General features: G+C 33.3%; 1 protein-coding gene across 1 annotated transcript in view; it reads left to right on the forward strand.

Moving 5' to 3' along the window:
- The first annotated feature begins 326 nt into the window (after positions 1-326).
- The window catches only part of LOC109827622 (exocyst complex component SEC5A-like), a 43559-nt gene continuing 27864 nt past the window's right edge, over positions 327-16021 (forward strand). The window contains 6 exon segments of the mRNA XM_020394639.1: positions 327-1216; positions 4872-5020; positions 11501-11595; positions 11849-12043; positions 12406-12533; positions 12633-12791. Coding sequence (XP_020250228.1) covers positions 791-1216; positions 4872-5020; positions 11501-11595; positions 11849-12043; positions 12406-12533; positions 12633-12791 — 1152 coding nt within the window. The 5' untranslated portion in view covers positions 327-790.

Genomic DNA, 16021 nt, shown 5'->3' on the forward strand with positions numbered 1-16021 from the left:
TTTTTTACCACCTAGTTCCAAGCTAAAACTTGGAATAATTTGAGAGGCTAGAACTCTCATTTTTGTATAGAAAAATAAAAAAAGTGGGATTTGTTAGAGTTCTACTTGACTAACACTGTAAAATCTTGTTCTAGTTTTATGTCTATGTGACTAATACCTTATAAATTTATCACACAGATTATCCCAGTTCTAATTTTAAGTTCTAGGTGACTTACCTCCTTTAAAAAAGCACAAACATCATCTAATAATATGGTGACTTTTAAGAAGTAAAAAAAAAAAAATCATTTATAGGAAATCAATTTCCTATTTTTTGATTTATTTTTTTAAGCCAAACAAACAGCCCCTAGGTTTCTATCAGCCGCCGCGTCCTCCTCCAGATCTGACTCCATCTCGGCTCCTCTCTCTCTCCCCTAACTCCAAGCAGATGGGCTCGTCTCTCCTCTTTCTCTCTCTCCTCTCTCCTCTCTCCTCCTTCAGATCTGTGACTCCAAGCGGATTCTAGAGCTCGGGTTTTCACTGTTCTCCCTCGAAGCTGGTTCCTCACTCCTCCCTCAAAAGCTCGTCGTCCCTCGAATCTCGTCGTCGAATCCTCCGTCGAAGCTCCGTCGAATCTCTCACACCCCCTTTCTTCCGAAACTCCAGGCAGACGCATTTCTTCTTTCTTTCCAAAATTCCACCCGAACTCCAGATCTAATCTTAACCAAACCTTCCATTTCCCAAGATCAAGAGAATATCCAATTCCGAAGATCTCCAAGAATTCCACCGTTAAACCTTGAGGAATTCTGCTCTCATGTCGGACAGCGAAGAGGACGAGCTCCTCCAGATGGCGCTCAAGGAACAAGCCAACCGCGATGTCAGTTATCAGAGACCTTCGTCGAAATCGTTGAAGCTAGTAGTCAATCTCGTCTAGGCTCCCGTCGCGGTCAACTGCAGGAGCCAACACAGGAACCCTAACCCTAGAATGAGCTCCGCCTCTTCGTCCAATTCGAATAAGAGAGGAGGTGGAGGAGGAGGAGGAGGAGGAGGTGATGATGATGATGATGATTCTGAGGTGGAGATGCTGAGCATATCGTCGGGAGACGAGGAGGATTCGTCGAGAGAGATCGGGATCCAGCCACAGAAGAATCGGGTGAGGAGGCCGTCGAGGGATGATGGTGATCGAGGAGGAGATGATGGAGGGGAGCCTAGGACTTGGAAGCGGGTCGATGAGGCTGAGGTGAATTAATACCTTTCCTTTATGTTTTAATGTTGGAATGAGTTAGATTAGCTGAATTAATACCTTCCCGTTTACTGCAAAGCCGACCCGACTAATAATGTAAAAAAGCACTACCTCTAAAGTTTTCCCAAAGTTCTACTCCTTTCTCTATTCTCCCTCTAGTTCAAACTTAGTGCCTGTGACGAATGTCTTCGGCCTTCGTCGACGCTCTCTCTACAAGCTCCCTGACGGTCACCTCGAAGCTCTTAAGCATTCCCTTTGAAGCTCTCCTGTGAAACAGATTAGTCGAAGGTTCTTGGTAATATTTTTTATTTTTATGAATTCTATATATTTTAACAAATGATAAATAATAATATATATTAAAATTAAAAAAATAATTCCGCATAATCTGATTAAAGGGCGCATAATCCGATAAATTGTTAAGCACTCTCGGACCGCTCACATGATAAAATCGTGTTTTTGAACATTGGTGAGTAGTACAATAAGAAAGGATTAAAAGTTTCAACAAAAATAAAACCCAATAAACGAGACATGAGTGGTTTAATATCCTCTCTGTTACCTAGGCTTTCCCAAGGCTCTAGCTATTCAAGTGTTACTTCCTTACCTTCTTCATGATATTTTACATGATTGCAAATATTGTGTCATGGAAGAAGATGAAGAACTGTTATATCACGAAATACTCAAAATAAGAAAAATTGTAGTCTTTGTGAAAATGGACTGTCGTGTTGTCACTGCTCCAGTTAGTTAGATGAAAAGGTACAATCTTTGTACACAAAGATGTCATGACACTCATAGAGGTTAGTTTGAGTAAACCTTGCTGGAAGGCATCTTGGGCACTAGCATATAAAGAGGTGGGTTAAATATGTTCTCTTTTAGAGTCAGTAGATAGTAAAATGGTTAGTCAACACTGAAGTTCTAAAACACAGTTTCATTATACGTACAGTCCAATATCAGGACACACTCAATCGGATTATGTGGCTATTAATCGGACCATGCAGCATTATGCGTTTTTGAAATTTTTAATATATATTATTTATTCCATATAAGAATATAATAATTCATGAAAATATAAAGACTGTAAAATGGTTAGTCAACACCCAGGTTCTAAAGCACGGTTTCACTATACATAACTCAATCTGATTATGTGGTGATTAATCGGATCATGTAGGACTATGCGTTTTTGAAATTTTTAATATATATATTATTTATCATCTATAAAAATACATTAATTCATGAAAATATAAAACATACCTAGCAAAGACTAAATAATCTCCCAACTATTCAACACTTAAAAGTAAGACTTTTAAAATTTCATAAACTAAAATTACTTCCATATGTTATAAAAATTTCAAATACTAATAAATTCCTCATTTAGTCTTCCTCATAATCCTTGCGGTGATTGGTGGTGGAACGATGGGAGATTGCAGCGGTCAGCGTTGACACTGTGTGATAGTGATCGACAACTAGTGTTAGTGGAGTGGGGGCTGTGGGAGTGACTAGCTTTAGTTGGAAGTAGCGTATTATTTTTTAGGTAATTAAATGCAGTTTAGGTCAGATATATTATGCACCAGCATAATGGAATTTCATTACGTTGGCGCATACCCTTTAACCGCTCAGTTGTTCGGGTTTCCTACATAATCGAGCGGGTTTCATCTACCCACACGTTAGGAGTACTTGGGCGAGTACTCGGATGGGTAGAGTGTGTTATTAAAAACTGGTCAACACATGTTGAAAATTTTGAAAAATAAAGCCCATCACTTCTCATACAATTTTGAACATGAACCCTCAAATTAATATAGAAAATTCATTCTTAAAAGGATAGTGTTAAATCAAAGTGAAGTCTTATAAAAAATTGTAAGTTATGAAAAGAGTGAAATATGTCATCTCAAGCTTCCATTAACGAATAGAAAAAATTTTCTAAATGAAAATTCATTTCTAAACTTCTTTTTATAACTGATATCTTTAAACAACATAAAATCTATAAATATTAGAAAATACTCCTAGAGTCAAATAAAAATGATGTTTATGGTTAGAATGAGTCTAGCACCCTAGGAGGTATATATCAACTTTGTGTGGAAATTTTATCTTTTTATGCATAGTTATTGGAAATTTTATCGTTGTATGCATAGTTGTTGGGAACATGGGATGCTATAGCGATCCGCAACCCAGTATCAATCATTCTGGATGTGCATTCCCCGTTTTATAATTCAAACCAAATAAAATTTTGAAAAAGCAACTATTTTTCAAAATATTATACAACAAAAGGCATGAGAAATTAAGCAAATAAAGTATGAATACTTTACTTGCAACATGATTCCCAAGGTTCACCACTGATATCAACTAACATCTTTCTTGAATTTGACTCTTGCAAAACCTCTAACACTTAAATTTAAAAACTAAAACTAAAGCGTACCACGTTCCCTAGCTTTTCGTGTAACCAATTCCAAATAATTGGCATACTGGTCTCCCATTCCTATCCCATGAACCAGACAGAATCGTGTTCCATGCAACTATAGTTATATGTATGTACATACACAATCAAACACAAGGTTCATGCAATTTTAGGTGCCAGTCAATGGATGCCAATATATACATCATTTTCGGAAACATGAAAAATTCTACCTGTAAGTAAACAACTTGGTCAATGCTATAATTCTCGATCCAACTTTTTATTAGTAAATGATCTTGTAGAGCAATGCTAGACTTCCACTTAATTTTAGTTCAACAGTACATTTAATTGGCAACTATTTTATGTTTTAAATTTATTAAACATGGAACTCACCAATCTTATATTAAAGTGTGAGGTAATAGGATGAACTCAAACCATGAATCCAAGAATGTCCCCATTTTGGAGTGTGACAAGCAATAGATGTGTATTGAGATGTACCTCTCCAAAAACTTCAATATACATGGACCAATAATCAATTAATCCAAGAAATTGATCATACATTTGTTTTTTTTATCTCTTTTTTGACTTTTTAAGACATAGGTCTCTGCCACTATTTTCCCACAATGGGTTTTACTAGTTAAGATTCCCCGTGATTAAACTGTAAATGTATCAATTAATTTTCTTATTATTTGTGATATGTCAAAGCTCTTCGTTAGTGTACTTTTAAGGTCATCTGTCATCAGATATTATATAGATTCGGAGCCTGAAGTTCATAATAGAAATATTATAATTGAAATACTACTTCATTCTTCGTTGAATTTTCTACGGAGAAACAGTTCTCGCACTTTATAGATGTGTTACTTATTTTATTCGTATCCCTAGCTTTATATAAATTGAATTAGTATTTTTGTTCTTAAATGGATTGATCAATTTCATGGCATATATTCTGCATGAATATTACGTATTCCGTTGTGTCCATAATATACGGAACTCACAAAGAACAACAAACCCTTGTACGGACATGAAACTGAAAGGTTGTTGTCCCCTTATTTTCTCTCTTCTGATCCATCAACACCTTAAATTTTGTAAGGGTTAGGTCTACTAGTTTTTTTATATCATTTCCAGCTCCTTCTGATATTGTTATTTGGAAAATCACATTGCTAATTAAATCGTTATGATGCACTGAAGTCATTGCTCATGCTTAATGTATTATCCCTTCATTTGATGAGATGAACATAGAATTTTTACCCATTTAATTTTTTTCAGCTTGCTCGAAGGGTTCGTGAGATGCGTGAGACAAGGGCTACACCTGCCACTCAAACTATTGACCCAAGAGCAGCATTAGCTCGAAAGGGCCTCACCAACTTGCAATCCTTACCTCGGGGGGTGGAGGTTTTAGATCCACTGGGGCTAGGGTAAGTTTACAAGCATGCAACTGAAATGCATATTATTTTTGTCCAAATTATTGCCGATATTATCAAACATTTTTTAATTTGTATTAGACATTTTAATTGCATTTTTTCATGCTTCGGCATGAATTTTTGGTTTTTAGCAATTTTCATATTTCAGCATGCAATTTCTACACTCCTTTCTGTAAATTACTGTTGCAACAGTTCCTTCAAAAACTCTTCTTTCTTGAATTCTTGGTATCTATCTCTTCACTACCTCAGCTATATCTTCCTCTGCTTGTTTACCATAAACATATCTTATTACATGATTAGAATTTTTTAATGTTTATATTTCACTTAGAATTGATATCTATATACATCCAATGTAATACTCCAATATTTACTAAATATTCCTGTATTTGCCATACTATATCTAATTTGTCCATCCAAGATAACTCCGATATCTGTTACTAGAACGCTCTTTATCTGAGCGTGTGTGGATATATATATATATATATATATACTATATATATATATATATAGATAATATATATATAATATATAATATATATAATATATAATATCATAATATATAATATATAATCGAGAGAAAAATGGGATATGCTTCGCGACCAAGCCACAAAAGAGTTGTATGCTTGGTAGTGAGCGCTGACATAATTCCCTCTACTTCATTCAAATAGTTGCATATCCCCATGATTCCTCAACCCATTAAATGCTGATCCCCATTTGACATGAGTGAGGATTGTGCCACCTCACTACCAAGCCACAAAATTTGTGCCTTGGCTACACAGCTACCCATGTTATTATACTATATATCATATATATATATATATAATAATTACCCCTAATATTATATATCCTCATAAATTATATATATAATATATATAATATATATAATGCCGCATACCAGATATATACATATGCATATAGATATTTACATATGTAGACATATAGACATACATATAGATATATAGACATATAGATATGTATATGTATATATATATATATAGGGTTTGATGGTTGTGAGGTGGTGGCTCATTTAGCAAAATGAGCTACTAAGAGATGAAATAGTGAGGTCCACACCTTTTGATGTGACAACTAAGGTGGACCAAATCACTTGTGTATTTCTTGATAGCGCGTTTTGCAAAATGAATTGTCAGCTCATACTCATTTCCCCCCATATATATATGTACTTATGTATACATCTACGTTTTAGGTCCCTGTATATTATGTATATAGTTTTCTCAGCTAGAAATTTGACATCAATGTTATATGATTGATTTCAACTGGATTGTAGTTGTAGATCATAAAATATAATGTACTATGTGAGGATTTTGCAAAAATTCTCACACCTAACTCTACTCTTGGCCTTATCTTGTTTAGCTATGGAAGGTTTTTCAAGATTCCTTCCTTAAAAATAAACTTCTAGTTATTTCTTGAGTTCATTAGAACTTAAGGTATATGCATTATGATGTGCACAATTTTTCCACTTGGTATAAGATGTTCACATAGTAACACTTTACATAGGTAAAGCGGGATTCCCGTGGTGGCATGACATGTTCTAGTGGAATTGAACCTTATTTGGTACTATAGTCCTCCAAGCTTCCAACTAGTTTTGGAATTATACAATTTTTAACACCTGGAGCGAGGACTTTCTGAGAAATTGCACATCTTATCACTACTCTTGTTCGCAGACCCTTAACTATGTACTTTTCACCATAGCTCTGATTTTTTTTACTTTATAAAAATTTATTATATACTTGGTATGTGACAAAATTTCCTCACCTTGGATCTCTTTCAATCAAGAGGCTTTTCCTTGCTTCTAGTTAAGGATGGGTATGTAAATTCAAAATTTGTTTTTGATCGTTTTTAAATTACAAGGTTTGCTTCTAGAGAACTCATGCGCAGGTGGCATGACAAACATCAAGAATGGAGAGAGCCAGTGTTGTAAATAGCGGCCAATAGCGGGGCTATAGCGGCGCGAATAGCGGTCGCGGCCCTTCAGCGCTATGCGTAGGGGTTTCGCGGCTGGCTTAAGCGGGAAAATCCGTTATTCATTCGAATAGCGCGTAAAAACGGATTTTAGCAGGTTAAAAGCGGGTTTTCGAGGTTACAAGCGGATTTTCGCGGTTAAAAGCGGATTTTTGTTGTTAAAAGCGGCTAAACCCGCTAAACCCGTTATCACACATATTATGATGCTATATTTATTGGATTTCTTCATAGTTTCATTCATACAACAAGCTTATTAATTGTTATTTATTGATAATACAAGAAATTTATAACTAATTGAATTTTTAGATTTTTTTATGAATTTTCTTATTATTTAGGATATTTAAATATATTTAAATTTGACCGCTATTTGACTGTGCGCTATTTGCCGCGATTTCGCCGCAATAGCCCGATATAGCCTTAGCGGTACCTCGCCGCGACGCGCCGCGATCCGCTATCAGCAACCTTGGAGAGAGCACATCTAGAGGAAAACCAAGTATTTAAGAACCCAGAATATATCCATCTATTGTATCAACATATATATATATATATATATATATATATATATATATATATATATATAATATATATATAATATATATATATTAATATATATATATATACTATATATAATATATTATATACAATACACACACATATTATATACATATATATGTACGATTCTATTATATGACATATATAGATACAGTATGTCTTATAACATTATATGATGCGGCCGTGCGCATATATATAACGAAACTATTTCTGAGCCTGATAGTTCATTTGCAAAAGGGAGAATGGCCAACACATTGCCATGTGAGCCTACACCAATGTACGCAAGAGGGGGACGGTTACATCGGGCATATGCTTTGGGCAAATCCATTTGACCAAAAATGTTTGTCAGTTCATAGTATAATTTTCTATATATATATAAGGTATATTATGTACAACTAATACTCATGCATATATATATTTCAATCTATATGGCAATATATATATATTTACATATATTGGATTTACTATATTATTTATATAATATATATATATGTATATATATGTGTGAATATATATATATACATATACATATATATATATATATATATATATATATACACACACACACACATATTAGTTCCTAAGGCATAACTAGCTTCGTTATGCCACTTGCAAAAAATGCAGATTTTGCAATGAAATTGGACGACTTTGTTCATCTTGATGTACATCTTAAAATGTCTACAAATATAAAATCATGTGTGTTGTACGCAAGGTTTTAAATGTCGGTTATCAGGGGTTTATCGGACGGTCAAAATTCTTATCGGATAGCGGAAATCAGGGATATATCGGGGATAAGTAGTATTTATCAGAGTAATATACTAGCAAATAATAAACAAACATAAGCTTGAAAAATAATATAATGTTAGTCAAAATGGAATAATAAACTAGCAAATAATAAGATAACATCAAGAATGAAGAACCATCTACGTATCTACATAATTATTGTTTAATCATGAGATTCATAAACTAACTTACTAAGTTGATATTTAGTAGTTATGAGCCATTATCAATATCCATAAACAAACATAAGCTAATCACCAATCAACCAAGTTCCAAAAGCAACAAATAGTTCATAATTTGTAAACATTCAAAAAGCAAATCCAAAAGAAAGTAAAAGCTCCCAAATCCTACTTATCGGCCGATAAAGCCGATATTTAGAGCCTACTTATCGGCCGATAAGTACCTTTATCGCCGATAACTCGCCGATAAACCTCAAAAAACGATAACCGATTAAAAATCCTACTTATCCTAGCGGAAAGCTCCCAAATCCGATAACTCGGCGATAATATCGGATTATCGGCCGATATTTAAAACCATGGTTGTACGTATATTACATAAGCCCCAAGTAGTCATAAAAAATAACGGATTTCTAACAACACAACAAGAAAGACCTCTTGATGCATGAGTTAGGTATTCCAAAGGACGATCCATTCCATTCATTATGATCTAAATGTCTCAAAACATGTATAAATAAAAAACCATGATGTTTCAATACTTCTAAGACATACTTTTCATTGTCTCTTTAGTTGTATTGATGGAAATTGTTAATTTTACAATCAATCGATACGTGATTAATTATAACCCAATATACTTAATTTTTTATTTATATACTGTACAAAACATGTAGATCACAATATACTCCTATAATAATGGTAGAGTAAGGTGTGCCCCCGGACGGATGGAGTAGCTATCGGCACAACCCTTAATGCAATGAATTTTTTGAGGAAAAAACAAGATGTTTCTTTTGTCTCTAGGCGATCAGAAATTAAAGAAATGGTTGATATATTCAAGATAATTACATATTTAGAAAATACCATCTCAATTCATCCTATTTCATCATATTTGAGATGTGATCTAGTTCTGAAAGAGGAACCAGATATGGAGAGTTCTTATAAGATTTCATTCTTGAACAAAAATCCATTTTTGGATTTATTCCATCTATTCCATGTCCACTCTTCAATTGTAGGCTGAGCTCGTCTCATCAGGGAGCTCACAGCTTTTTATCCATGAATGAATAAGTAGCACAAAGACACAACCAAGAAGAGAGAGAGACCAATTTCTAATAGATAAGATCATGCAGCTAATGTTTTAAATATCGGTTATCGGAAATATATTGGATAGCCAAAATTCATATCGGATCCTAGTTATCGGGATATATCGGGGATAAGTAGTAAAAATCAGAGTGTTATATTGGATGGTGATGATATATAATATAATGTCTTAAAAAGTAATCTAAGCACATTAAATGAAATATAAACATACTAATATGTAAATAACAAATGTTTAGGATCATTTACCAATTGTTTTTATTTAGTGGAAGCTAAATAGAATAGGATAGTATTGTTTTTGTTTAGTGTATGCGGGTCAAATATGGAAAAGAGGGTTTTTTTTGTCTCCAAACGTGAACTAGTTCACTTAGAATGTAAATTGTAGAAAATCGGGTGATTTTAGCTTACGAAAAATCGGCCGCTTTATCGGATTTACGCTGGTATATCGGGAAAAACCAGCCCAAAACTATATGCGGTATATTTTTACAAAAAACATATCGGCCATAGCCCAAAACCTATATATTGGGGATAAATCGATAAAATCAACCTATATTTAAAACATTGCATGCAGCTATATTAATTGTACAGTCTCTCATATAAAGAGATGCTTTTACAGCCAAAGCAGTAAGGTTTGGACGAATCCACTAAAGCAGAAAGGCCTGGGGATGCAGTTCCAACAAGGTCTGATTAGGAATCTTCTCGGACACATTATTCATTCAATAACCACTGGTTGAAGGTTGATTCCCAACAAGAGCAACCAGTTCAATAAGATAGGTAAATGTCAACTCTTGTTGACTCGGCCGTGATTGCTGACGTGTAATTGAAAGAGAGTACCCCAGGGGGATCTTCTCTGTCCTATGCATGCTCTTTATAAGAAGGAAGATCTGCTCTCATTTTTTTCGCTACTCTTTCTCTTGGCAAAGTCCTCCCACTATTTATAGTTATAGAATTCATTCCTCTTCTCCTGCAGCAATAGATGCATCCGTTGCTAGTTCATCGGGAGAGGGATATTTTATATAATAATTTTTTTTGACAACATAAGAGAGTGGGCAAGCAAAAAAGAATTGGCCTGAAAGCAAGGGAATCAATGATCTACGGTGAATTGGATTATGAGAGAGAGATTGGAACATCATCTAATTCTGATCTTCACAGTCTTCACTCTTCCTAATGTTGTCACACGAATTGCTCAATAATATGATGAGATGGTGAAATGAAATTTTATTGTGAGATGGTCTAATTGGCTCATCAAATTCATGATTCGTATCATACATCTAGTTCAAAACATCATCAAATGTATATGGTGAAATTTTCACAAAGTTTGGAATATGAATCAAACTAGTTTAATATATTGATTTTTCAGACAACTTATTAGCTGTCCATTTTGCACACTGCGAAAATAATAATGAGAAATTTCAAAATGATATAATTTTTTTTTACATATAAATCGTGATGAGTGCAAATCATGATGGACGGTGCCGATCATCATTCCGGGTAGTCCATTGGGTCATCTCATGATAAGAATTTCAGCTCACCATCTTATTTTATCATTTTTTTAATACACACATATATACAGTGTTTTTTAATACACACATATATACAGTGTTGAATATTAACTATCAGCAGTCGGTCCACGTCCGTGTTATCCATGTCTCTTTGCTGCAGAGTAGGGATTTATTTCCTCTACCTATTTTGTTACTGTTATTTTGTTACTGAAAGCATAGTCAATATGGTTTAGACTTGGGTTCATTGTGATTTTGCTGCAGTTTCCTTACTTCATGTTTAATTGCCTTACATAACTGTATATTGCTTCTCTTTACTTGGCAATATACTATGATATCTGATTAACATTGATTCATCCTGTCATTAACATGAATGTTTTGCTTCCTTCTTGCAGGGTAATAGATAACAAATCATTAAGGTTGATTATAGATTCTTCAGTAAGCTCTCCAGTTTCTAGAGAAAAAGATACTTTAGACCCCAATGAACGAGGTACTCAAATCTTGGCTAAAAATAATAAAGTAGATTGAGTTAGATATTTCATTGTGGAATTAACAATGTTAGGATTTGTAAGTCCAAAAAGTACAAATCATAGTTGATGTCCTGCTCTCAACTTTTTCTGCAATGTTAACAGAAATCGTTGAGTGACTGCTTAATAATAATCCCATTACTGGTGTATCTAAATGCTTATGGCAAGTTGCAATCCTTCTAAATGTAACATATCTTTTGCTCTTGTTATTTGCAGAAAAGGTAATCTACACCTCACCAGATTTTGATCCCAAAGTTTTTCTTTCGCGGGTTCACCAAGAGACAAGTGCTGCTGATTTAGAAGCTGGTGCTCTTACTTTGAAAACTGATCTTAAAGGGAGGACAAAGGAAAAGAAAAAGTTAGTTAAAGAGAACTTTGACTGTTTTGTTTCATGCAAGACTACAATTGATGGTAAGTTACCAAGTTTCTTAAACTTCAAAGTTATTGCCCTGAAACCTGTATTAGGCAGTTTAAGAGTTAGGTGGGTTGTGGGGAGACCTATCTTTAACTCATGATGTTAGCTATAAATATCTATTTTCTTTTCTTTTGATCTTCCTGTCAAAAGAAAAAAGGCTGTCTCATTATAACATTCCATAATAATCTATTATTTACTATCTGATGTTAATGTTATTTCTGTAACTTCTATATCTTATTCTCCTTTTGATTTTCTTTGTATGTTTTTTAAAAAAATATTCCTCAGGACAGAATTTCTCTGGGATATATAGTTTCCTCCGTTTCCTGTCACCATGTGAAAACATTGATTTTATTTGCAGATATCGAATCAAAACTGAGACAAATCGAGGAAGATCCCGAAGGTGCAGGTACTGCTCATTTGCATGCTGCTACAGAGAAAATCAGTGGAACAGCAAATCGTGCATTTCAGCCTCTTTTTGAGAGACAGGTGGTCATCTAACTTTTATCTTTCAGAAACTTGATACCAGTATCATCATACTGATATCTATTAGTTTATGCTTCTTTGCTTATGTCTTCTGTAATTCAGGTGCAAGCTGAGAAGATCAGATCAGTTCAAGGAATGCTTCAGAGATTCCGTACATTGTTTAATCTGCCTAGTACAATTCGTGGAAGCATCACCAAGGGAGAATATGATTTAGCTGTTAGGGAATATAGAAAAGCCAAGTCAATTGTCCTTCCTTCACATGTGAGTAGACACTCTCATGTTACATTTTGCTGCATTATGATCATGCTATCTGCACATATGTGCAGTTGAATTGCATATATCCATTCCAATGGTTGTCATTTCATTTCAAATTTATTATGCTTGTATGAACCAAGCAGATGCAGATGATGTGAGTGTCAGTCATTTGAAATTTAAATCCATTATTCTTGTTCTTTCTTTCTTTCTTTCTTTTCGATAGATGAGTGTTACTAGTTGACGAATTCTGTACACATGGACTCAATTTCCATGTGCTCTTTTCATTTTTAGTTTCAATTATATAATTGTTTCTTAAATAAGTTATGAGATATTTTTCCGACCTTCAAGTGTCTTAAATTGATGGGCATACTTTTACATTGGTGGGAAGTTGGGAAATGGGTTTTGCTTAGGATATAAATGAACCCGGGCTTAGCATAGCTAAAGTCTTGATCTATTTCATTGACACAAGCGTCATGCACGTGCACACACGGGTGAGTCTAGTTTCTTTGGTTTGTATCTGATTTCTTTGTTCTCTATAAGGTTCATTTTTGGTTGTGGTCATGCTTATAAAATTGAATGGTAATATTTTAAAATTGAATTGTAATATTTCTAAATATTACAAAATAAGGGTGTGGATGATTTTTATTTCAGAAGTTGAAATTCAAATTAGATGGCTTAACCACCAATTCCTCTCTTTTCGTAACATTTTAAAGGGGTTAATTGCATATATACCCCTTAATTCATGGTTATTTGCAAAAATACCCCCCTCAATCTTAGTATTTGCAAAACTACCACTCAAATAATCAGTTTTGAACAAAAATTACCCTCAAAGCAATTAATCATCAACTCTGATAAACTAATTTGCAATTACAATGTAAAAATTATCAACAAAATGGTCATATTTTTATCACCAAGTTGATAATTTGTTGATTTTAGGGGTATTTTTTTCCCATACTTGATGATTTGAGGGGTAGGTTTGCAAATACTAAGTTTTGGGGGGCATTTTTACAAATACCCTTGATTTAAGGGGTATATATGCATATAACCCTCTTCTAAAAGAAAGGAAATCTTAGCTCACTGAATAAGCATGTAGGTAGTTTTTATTTTAAAATTTCAAAGTAAAAAATAGGGACGACACATGAAAAGTTTTTTAAGATGTAAGGCTAACAACAAAGAACAATTTTTCTTAATATATAAATGGGAGTTTTAAACCATTTATTTTTCTATCTCTACCCTTTATGTAGTTTAGTTTGTTCTTTACACTTTCTCAGTTATCTTTTCTTTATTAATGACGTCTTTCACTTGATTCTCGTATTAGTTTAGAACTTTAGTCTCATATTAATTTGACAGACAATGTACGTTGTCAAGATAGTAACCAATGATTTTTTATTTTTTCATAGATATAAGGTCTTCACCTTTGACCACTAAGCTACCCTCTATAAAAATTGAAATACGGATAAATTTCACAAACCCTTAGTAAATTTGTGCGTTTGACCCTACACCCCTAATACCTTTGAAACTTTCACTAAGTCCTCAAAATATGTTGTTGAAAACTCCTAAATTAATTTCGTGAGTTCAAGTGTGGTCAAATAGCCAAAATACCCCCCAATTAATTTTGGAAGAAAGTACCCAATGAGTTTTTAGTTTTGTCACTTAACCCCTAATACTTTTGGCAGAACACCTCTAATAATGACTTTTTATAATTTTCAGGATTTTGTATGTAATTTTTGAATTTTTAGGAGATTGTTTGTATTCTTTGGATTTTGAAAAAGATTGTTCCTAATTTTTGGTTTTTGCAAGGAGCTCTTTGTAATAATGAAATTTTTTCGTGTGGTGTTTTGTCATTTTTGAATTTATAGGGTCTACATAGAATTTTTAGAAGGTTTTTTTGCAATTTTAGATTTTCCAAGGAGGTTGGGGTTTTTATAGTATTCGGATCTTTAAGAGTGTTTGTATTTTTCATATTCTTTCCGGGTTATGTTTGTAGTTTTTGGATTTTATAGGGGGTTGTCTATAATTTTTGAAATTGAAATGGGGTTGTTTGTAATTTTTAGATTTTTCAGGTGGTGGTTTTTAATTTCATATTTTTAGAAGGCTACTTGTAATTTTATATTTTTAGGGGTTGCTTGTAATTTTATGGGCTAATGTGCAAATAAGAATGATCTGAGAGGTATATATTGACCTCGAGGAATAATGTTCATTGTGTAAAATTATGGGATGACGTCGTTATGTGGATAAGGATTAAATGTAATTAATTAAAATGTTTTTTGGTTTTCTAAAATTCCAAAACTTATCGAGGGTTTCAAAAACTTTGGGGGTTTAGTGCCAAACAACCAATTTATTGGAGGTTTAGTAAAATTTATCCTTTAAATAATCAAGGAGGGCCACATAGTCATTCTTTGATATGTAAGGCTAACGGTTAACAACCAAACCCTCTTTTATATCAGGAAACAATTATTATTATGGGTTTAGTGAGAATTTTAAAAATTGAGGGTTTAGTACCAAAACGCCAAACTTGTTTGAGGATTAGTGAAATTTTGACTAAAAAAAAAGGGACACTTGACTATGTTTTGAGATTTAAGGTTAATAGTAAACCACTATTCTCTCCTTTATGTATAAAAGTAAGATAATTAAAAATATGATTATTAGATTGTTTTTAATTATGGATAATTATAATTAGATTAGGTTTACAGAATATTTGACTCTAATTATAATTCCTAATGATGAATACATTTAAATTGGTGAGGATTCTTAGATGAAGATAGAATTAGGTGTCCACATGTCAACTCTTGACAGGATAAGATGTCCATGTGTCAATTTTTTTATATGACAGATGTAAGTTTTTAGTGCCTTTAGGAATACCACAAATTTCTCATTATATATAAAGGAGGGATGTACTTGATGGTATGTTTGATTTATATTGATTTAGTTATCTAAGGTAATTTTGTATTCTTGGGTGGACATTGTAAACCGCTTAAGAATGTATAATGAATTAATATGTGGATATAGTTGTTTTGGAAATATATGAATATGAATAGTATGTATAACATTGGAAAGTGATTATTTTGTCAGCAATTTTGGTATGTATCTTAACTTATTTGTGACTATATATTTGTAACATTTAAGTTAGAAGTTAACATTACTAGGTTATATTAGCATATATATTATGCTGGTTCATACCTTGTACGACTCAGAAACCCCAGAGTCCTAGATTATTAAAAAAACCCCCTCTATTT

This window comes from Asparagus officinalis, unplaced genomic scaffold (assembly GCF_001876935.1).
Source record: "Asparagus officinalis unplaced genomic scaffold, Aspof.V1 AsparagusV1_Un326, whole genome shotgun sequence".
In the NCBI taxonomy this organism is placed as follows: Eukaryota; Viridiplantae; Streptophyta; class Magnoliopsida; order Asparagales; family Asparagaceae; genus Asparagus; species Asparagus officinalis.